General features: G+C 25.7%; 1 protein-coding gene across 1 annotated transcript in view; it reads left to right on the forward strand.

Annotated features, from left to right (window-relative positions):
- LOC117169396 overlaps positions 1–4,373 on the forward strand; it is a 21,246-nt gene extending 16,873 nt beyond the window's left edge. Inside the window, exon 6 of the mRNA XM_033355763.1 lies at positions 3,370–4,373. Coding sequence (XP_033211654.1) covers positions 3,370–4,044 — 675 coding nt within the window. The 3' untranslated portion in view covers positions 4,045–4,373. The remainder of the gene's footprint in view (positions 1–3,369) is intronic.
- The last annotated feature ends 5,091 nt before the right edge of the window (positions 4,374–9,464 follow it).

A 9,464-nucleotide genomic window follows, 5' to 3' on the forward strand; every position in this document is an offset into this window, starting at 1 on the left:
GTATTTAAAATAATAAAAAAAATTTTTAAAGGGTTTAAATATTATAGGATATTTTAAGAGTCCAAGGAATTTTCATGACCTTTAAAAAATTTCAAGGAATTTCAAATATTACAAATGGTTTGAAATATTTTACGATATTGTAAAATATTCTGAGAAATTTTATAGAGATTTAAAAAAAAGAAATATTCAAGGATTTTTATCATTTTAAGAGATTTAAAGAAATTTTATGCGGTTTTAAATAACTTCATGGAATTTTTGAAGATTTGGAAGGATCTAAATAACGTATAAGGTGTTAATATATATTTTTTAATTCAAAGAAACTTTAACGGATTTTATCAGATTTCCGAGGATTTCAATGAATAAAAGGGATTTTGAAATCTCCCAAAGTATTTTAATAAATTTTCCAGGTTTTCAGGCAATATCAGATTTTATGGAATTTCACGGGCTCTTACCAGGAGGGTCCAGCGGGGTCCGGGAAAAACCGAGAAATGACAGTTAATTTATTTTTTTACCGGCAATTTGACAAATTTTTAGAGAAAAAATCTGCTTAATTTTTATTTCAATCGTTTTTTAAATAATTAATTGAATTGAGATATTTTTCAATTATTATATAATTCAGCATAGAATGCTTAATGGTAATATTTTCCATTTTATACATTAGTTTTTAAGCGTACAATTTATTTTGAAGATTTTTAAAATGCAGCTTTAAAGACTTAGACAAGAGAAGCTTTTTGAATAAAAACATTTTTACTGAAATTTCGAATTTTTTAATTAAGAAAAAGATCAATTACTTCATATTTAGAAGTATCTGACTGTTTATTTAAAATCATTAATTATAAAATAAAATTTTAAAACTAAGCAAAACAACAAAACTTTGAGTAAAGAGATATTTAGAAGTTAAAAAATTCAAAATTAATTCAAAAATTGACAATATTTCAAATAATGTAAACGTTGTGTCTACATGTACTGACAAAATTCGGCTATGCGTACCAAAATGTAGGTGCAATTAGCCCACAGCCTAATTTAAAACAAAATATAGAATTCTGCAGATTTTGAACAAAAAATGTAGAAGCTTTTTAAGAATTTTGTAAGGCTTCAGAAGAATAAGAAATATTTCCTTGGAAAATTGAAAATGATTTTTTTATTTTGAAAAATTAATTTAAAGAGAATATTTAAGAAGATTAAGAAATATTTACAAAATTATCCAAAATTAATGTGAAAGATTTTTAGAGAATTTTTTTATTTGGCAGAATTAAAAAAAATCTTTAGGAAAAATGTTAGAAAAAATTTGAATCATTTAAAAAGACGTTTAGAAGTTCTAAAAAAATTTATAAAATAATTTAAAATTTGAAGAAGTTTAAAACAACATGTAGATGTTTCAAGTTTTTAAAATAAAATTTTGAAGCATTTTACGGATTTTAAAACTATTTAAAATGAAAATAATTAAACTTTTAATCCAAGAAGTGTTCAGTTTATAAAAAACGATGTAATCCTTCAATTTTTAATGTTTCTAGCTTAAAATTACTTAAAATGATATAATTTAAAAATTTTCTAAATTTATTGATTGATTCTTCAATTCTTCTTGATTGGGAAACCCGAAATTTCATTGACCGGAAAATGAACAGGAATTTAATTAAAAAACCGAGAATTCCTTAAAATTGAAAAGTTACCTGTTTCAAATTAAAAAAGAAATTAAGAAGAATTTAGAAAAATCTAAAAAGTAGTTTTTAGATTTTTCTGAATTATAATAGAAAATGTTGTTACATTGTTAATCTTTTGTTCAAAATTAAGTTTTTTTTTGATGATTCATCATTTAATTTCAAAATTAATTAGATTTGCAACGGAAAATTCAACTATTTGGTTAATGACTGATATTTTTTATTTAAAATTAAGCTATTTGTTTAAAAAATGTATATATTTTGTGCAAAATTCGTCTTTATTTGTAGAATATTAATCTCTATGATTAAAAATTCATCTTTTTGTTAGGTATGAAATTCACCTATTCCAATTGAAGAATCATCATTTTAATTGAAAATTCATCAGTTTGATTGCAAATTAATTTTTTCAACTGAAAATTTAACTCTCACATTTTTAGTTCAATATTTATCTTTACTACTTCAAAATTCAAAAATTTGGCTAAGAATTTGTCATTTTTAAATGAAAATTCCACTATTACGTTTAAAATTCACGAATGTTTTTGACATTTTTTTTTGGTGAGAAAATCATCTTTTTCTACTGGTTAAAAAATTCTTCTTTATGTTTAAAAATTCAAGTATTCCAGTTAAATATTCATAATTTTAGTAGAAAAATCATCTTTCAGGTTGGAAAAAATTACTTGTTTGAAAGTTACACGCTTTTGTTAGAAATTATTATTTTTTTGTTTGGTTGAAGATTTATCAGTTTAAATAAAAATGCATTTATTTGGTTGAAAAATAGCTATTTAACTGAAAAATTGTTTTTTCTTTGGATGAAAAGTTTTTTTTTGCCGATAATTTAATTGCTTTGTTGAAGATTTGTTTCTTTCTTGGTTTAAAGATATTTTTTTACTGAAAATGTATCTATTATTCCAGTTGAGTATTCCATTAGTTAAAAATTCATTTCTTTGGCTGAACATTCATTTTTTTGACTAAAAATTTAATTAGCCAATTTTTTTACTGATAATTTGAATTGAAAATATGTATTTTTTGGTTAAACATCGAATTTATAACTTAAAACTGAATTATTTCAGTTTTGGTTGACAGTTTATCGTTTTTAGTCAAAGTTACTTTTGTTGTTGAAAATTCAGCTATTTGAATTGAAGATTCATTGTTTCAGTTGAAATATTTTTTTAAGTTTAACTATTCCATTTGAAGATTGATAATTTTATTTGAAAATTAATCAGTTAGATTGAACATTAATTTTTTAAACTAAAAATGTAACTATTCCATTTTCTGTTAAAAATTATTTTTGTTTCAGTTCGAAATTCATCTGTTTGGTTGAATATTTTTTTCTTTACTTGACAATTTAAGTATTTTATTAAAAATTCATGTATTTTGGGTAGAAAATTCAACTTTTTGTTTGAAAATTAATTTTTTTTTTAACACGTCATCTTTTTAGTTGAAAATTCATCATTTGGTTTAAAATTCAACTATTCTAATTGAAAATTCATTTATTGTGCAATTTTTTGCTCTGTTCTTTTAAAGGATGTTCAGAATGAACGTCATGAATTAAAATGAATGTTTGGGTTTGGCGGCAATTATGAATGTTACTTTTAGTTGACCGGGAAAATAAAAAAAACTTGATCGGGAAAAATCTGGGAATTTGAAATCGTTTGTCGAATCGCCACCTTGTTAATGTTATGAATTTATTCATTTTCCTACTTTGTTCCAGGCGACCCTAAAGGATAAAAGTCCCAACAGATGGAAGGATCAGCAATCCAAGAAGCGTAGCACCGAGCCAAACGCAAACTCCAACAACGCTCACAGGGGAAATAGTACCAGTAGTTACGAAAATAGGTTCAAAACCGCAAACAGAAAAGATCACTGGGCCTCAGCGAGGCAGAATTTCTTGCATGACGATGATGACAACGAGGAAGTCCAAAAAGAGGACCTCGAAGCTGAGCGGAAAAGGCGAAGGAAAAAAAAAGACGAGACTAGCATAGGTGGAAACGGGAGTCTTTCCGCAAGTAAAACAGGAACGAGCATTAGCCTCGAGGAAACAAAACCGAAGCGAGTGGTGCCGCAGAAACTTCCTCTGAAGAATATCGAGAGACCTCAGTCGCGTTCCACTCCGAAGAATGTAGGTGCGAAGTCAACAAATGTCAAGTCTTCGAAACCCCAGGGTAATGATATTCAAGCTTATTGGAATATGACAGAGACGAGGCAAATTGAAGTGACTGAAAATGGCTTGAACTGGGAGGTCGAGCCGAAACCGAGTAACGGGGAGTCGGAGGCGATTGATGTGACCATTGTTGAAACCACGACGTGGTCTGAAAAGTGGCGTCCGCCACCGGATGACGTTCAGCCGTGTTCTAGCAAAACCCTCGATCCCTATACGTTTGCTTAATCGCTAGGCATGCTCGAATAATTTAATTTGATGAAGCAGAGTGGTGCAAATCTGGAATTTACTATTCACTAGAAAACAAACACGCTATTGAGTATTCTAACATTACGTCATACTCGGTCAGTAACGTCGAAATCTATAAGGCCATACCGTACTGCTATGCAGTTGGCCTATGATCGTTGCAAATGCATGACAAAATAAGAACGTTGATTTTAATAACGCATTAAAAGTAATGTACTGACAGTGTTAAATAATCTTTGAATGTTTTGATTGATCTTTTCGACATTTTCCATTTTCTAAGCGAAGGAAAACTAAAAAAACTGCTCTTAGATCAAATATCCGCAGTGTTAAAATTTTGAACATAAATCGCGAAGTACGTTTGTTTTGATTGTAAATCGGGGAAAAAAAGTAATCGGGAGCAGGACAAAGCTAACAAAATTCAATTTCTCAAACCACCAAATGATCTAAATATTATTAAATAATGGCAAATAATATTTTAAGGGACGATATCAAACTGTAGTGTTGTGGCAACAGTGTTACATATGTTTTTAGAGTTTTTCTCTTTTAAAAAATATTATTTTATTGTTAATATTAACTGTGAATATTGAGCATTATTTAATAAGTAATAAAAAAATGATATCTTAATATATTTTCAAGTTTAAAAAAATGAACTAAAATTATAAATTGTAAATACATTTAATTAATTTTAATGAATTCATTTATAAAATTGCTTTTCGGCATAACTCTTTTCATGAAATATAATTTAAGATTTAGGACAAAAAGGGAAGTTTCATTATAATTGTTTTTAAATTAAACATGAACTAGAGGATCTTATTCTAAATAAGGAATCGCAGCATAGGAACCAAGTTTTCAAAATAATTTCCAAATTGCTGTTTTATCCATTGTACATTGCTTTATTCTCGTCTATCAGTGCATTTAGGTTTCAAATTATTTCTCATAATTTGTTTCATCGAATCTACAGAAAAGAATGATTAATAAATGTTTATTTTCATTTCAAATGTTTAAATTATGTCAGTTAAAGAATAATTCAATGAAGATATAAATTATTTTACAGTTTTGGATGACTGTAATGTAATAAAGACAATCAGCTTATCGTGGATGAAATTTTATAAATGTTTTATAACTTTATAGTACCTTTTTTAAATTTGATAACTTTCTATTTTTCAATTTTATATATATATATTTTTTTTTAATTTTGCTATTAAACGGACAATAAGACTATGGGAAAATTCAAAATTATTCAGATATTCTTTTAAAAGGTTAATTTTAAGTTTTGAAGATTTTAAAATATGTCCAAAAAAAGACCTGAAAGATTTAAAACAATTTTTTCGGATTAATTTTTTTTTATTTGTAGAAGTTTCAGTAATTTTTAAAAGAATCGAAAATAATTAAAATCTTTAGAAGATTCCGAAAAATTTAAAACGAAATGTACATTTTTGATGATTTAAAACTGTAGATTGTAGATTGTTGAAAATTTTGAAACAGCAAGTTGGATTAAAATTACGGAAGGTTTCAAGAGAATACAAATTTTTTCTTTAGATTCCCAGAAAAATGTCGAATGATTTTTCTAAAAGATTTCAAAGTATTTCAAAACAATTTCGAAAAATAATCTGGGAGTCTGGAAGGCAAATTTGTTTATCTTTAAAATATTTTAAGAAAAATTGGAAAAATTTTAAGACATTTAGAACGTTCAGATATATTAAAAATATTTTAAAAAAATGTTTAATTTGATAATCATACAAATTTGGAGAAAAATGTAGATTTTTTTACAATTTTGTAAAAGAGAAGGTTTTTATAAATTTGGAAAGGTTTTTAGAAAGTCAAAGAATATTCTCTAGATTATTAGGAAAATTTAAAGTTATTTTCTGAAAATTTTAGGACAATTTATTTTTATTTTGCAGAATTAAAAAAATGGTAGTTTAAAAAATTTCATGTTTGAAAAAATGAACTAAAATTACACATAGTCAACAAAATTTAATTAATGTTAATGAATTCATTTCAAAATTTTTTTTTCGTCATAACTATTTTCATGAAATTTAGCCTAAGATTTAAGAGGGAAAGGGAATTTTAATTATACTTGTTTTTTAAATTAAACATGAACTAAAGTTATTTCAAGCTAAAAAATAAACGTTGTTAAAAATGATTTATAAAATCGAGTAAAATATTTTATTGTTGATTATAACTTATTCTTTTTTTAACAGTAGTTTTTACAGTTTAATATTTTCTGTCTCACTTTAGGTAAAAGTTGCAATTATTATTCAATCCTAATGACGTAGGGCTTATTTTATTCTTGAAAAGATTCTCCGGAAATCTCATCGATACGCTTTTAGATAAAAAATTTAATTTAGGGATTAAAGAATCTTTATTTTTGTAAACAATAGGTTTTTATAAATAACTTTTTAAAAATAAAAACTGCCAATGAGATTTGCAGAAAATCTTTTAAGGAATAAAATAAGCGATACAGCATTAGTATTAAATAAGAATTGCAACTTTTACCTACAGAGAAAAAAGAAAACATTAAACTCTAAATTGTCATTGACAAATAAAGAAAACCCGAAATATTTTTATCAAAAGTTCACCTCGAGTTCTTTTCCAAAATTAGTTATAATTACCATTAGCATATTTTCCTCCATTTTATAAATCATTTTAACAATGTTCATTTTTTGAACTTGAAATAACATATGATATTATTAAACAAGGAAGCATATTGTGTTCATTAAAACACATAATTTGTTTATTAAAATATTTAAAAATCCAAAACGAATTTAAATTAATAAATAAAATAAATATTATGTTATACATATTATATGATATAATAAAATTTTTTTACAAAATTTAGACTATTTTCTGTTCGGATATTTAAACATTACACAAATAATGATATGTTTAATTTGATTGCGCAAGAATAATGATTTTTTGTGGTTAGTAGAAATGCACTGAGATTGACGTTTAAAAGCAACGAATTTCACGATTTTCGCTAATTGTTTTTTATTCAGAAGGTAATAAAAAATCTTAAAGATTATTATCTTTTACCCAGAACTATTAGAAAATTATTTTTATTAAAAAAAATTTTTTTTAACAATTTCGCCGTGCAATATTTGAATACTAGGCCAACTGCATAGCTGGCGCCGCCACACGGCCACCGTCAACTCTCATGACAAATATTTTCGACAGCCCTCCAGAAAAGTGGCATGGGGCTATTAGTTACATAGGTGTTTGACCAAAATTAATATTTAGCAATTGGGAAAGTGTGCTATTTAGACAATCCATCAAGAAAAAATTTAATGTGCCGTGATTGAGGTTAGGTTTCATTTTTGGGATAGATGGCGGTCAAAATTTCTGAAATTTGTTAGTTCGTTAAAGTTTTTTTCAAAGATGTTGAGAGATTATTTTTGCACTTTGAGAAAACAAAAATGATCAAAGACGGTGATCCTTCTTATAAATCCTATAAGACTTCTTGAAAATCCTTAAACTTTTCCGACTTTTTTTTTTAAATCCCTTCAAATTATTTGGAAACATTTCAAATCTTTCGAAGTATCTCGAAATTGACTAAAATTAATTTTAATCACGTAAAATCTTTGAAATATTCTTAAATTCGGTTAAATCTCTTGACAATCCTTAAAATCTTTGAATTTTTGCAAATAACTTAAAATATTTTCAAATAACTTTTAAATTATTTGCTTGACATTCTTTAAAGTTACTAAAACTTATGGAAATATTTGTAAATCCTCTAGAAAGAAACTTGAAGATTCCGCCAAGTCCCTATTAATTCCTTGAAATCACGTAAATTCTTAGAAATCTCGTAAGATTTCTTGAAAATCCTTAAAGTCCTCCGAATTTGTTTGAACTCTCTTCCACTTCTTTGAAATAATTTAAAATATTTTAAAATTGACTAAAATTAATTCCAATCTTTTAAGTCCAAAATCCTTTAAATTTGCTTAGGCTACTTAAAATCTCTTGAAAATCCTTATTGCAATCAATTTCTTTAAATACCTTGTAATCTCCTAAAATTCCTTACATCTGTTTAAATAACTTTTCAGTAACTCGCTTGACTCTCTTTAAAATCACTAAAAATGTCGTGAAATCTTATAAAATCTCTTATAAATCATTAAATCTTTTTGAACTATTTTTTGATTATTTTTAAATCACTTAAAAAGAAACTTTAAGATTCCGCCAAGTCCCTAGTAATTCTTTAAAATCACATGAGTTCTTAGAAATCCTTAAGTCCTCCGAATTTTTTTGAACTCCCTTTAACTTGTTTGAAATCATTAAAAAAAATTCAAAATTGACTAAAATTAAATAAACTCTCTTAAAATCCTTAAACTTTCTTAGACTCCTCCAAGTCTCTTGAAAATTCTTAAATCGTTGAATTTTTTTAAATCCCTTGAAGTCGCTTAAAATTTATTAAAATATTTTAAAATAACTTTTTAAATATCTTTAAAATCATTATAACTGTCTTAAAATTTTTTTAAATTTCTTGTAAATCTTGAAAATTTTTAAAATTATTTTTAAATCCTTTAAAAAAAAATCTTAAAATACCGTCAAGTACCTATAGTAACTCCTTAAAATAACTCGAATTTTCAGAAAATCTTCATTTGTTGTTTTAAATCCTTTAAATCTTCCTATTTTTTTGAAATTCCTTTAAAATCATTTTCGAAATTGAGTACAGTTAATTAAAATCATTTGAATTTTCTTAAATTCCTTAAAATATTTTTAAACATACATCCCTTGAAATCTCTTCAAATTCATTAAAATATCTTCAAATAACTTTTCAGTAACTCTCTTGACATTCTTTGAAATCGCCTAAACTGCCTTAAAATTTGATCAAATATTTTGCAAATCCTTAAACTTTTTTGGATTCTTTACAAAATCTTTAAATTTCCTTCGATTATTCTGCATTCTTTTAAAATCCTTAAAAATTTTTTTTAAATTGTTAAATATTTCTTGAAAAACCCTAAGATCACTTAAAGTCTTTTAAAATCCTTTAAAGTCTCTTTGATATAACTTTATTTTATATGAAACTACTTAAAATCAGTTATTATCGAAAAGTATTATGACATAAGTCGCCGGCAATTGAGGTTATAACCATAATTACGGCAAATTATAATTTTTCGTGATGGATTGCCTGATCGCACATTTTCCAAATTGCCAACAATAATGAAATAAATGGCTTTTCTTTCTTAAAAGCAAAGCTATATCAAGATTTTTTACTTAATTTCGCCGAAATCAATTAATTTTAGTCGAACTCCAATCTAAACAATGCTTTGTAGTGCACCAAGTAGTATAGCCTCACAGATTCTGATGTGACCGCGATACGCCATGTGGTGACAAAAACCCGAACTAGAAAATATAGTTACGTTTTTAAAAATGCATTCTATTTTGTGCATAAAAATGCTTTAACG

Source organism: Belonocnema kinseyi, chromosome 3 (genome assembly GCF_010883055.1).
Source record: "Belonocnema kinseyi isolate 2016_QV_RU_SX_M_011 chromosome 3, B_treatae_v1, whole genome shotgun sequence".
NCBI lineage: Eukaryota > Metazoa > Arthropoda > Insecta > Hymenoptera > Cynipidae > Belonocnema > Belonocnema kinseyi.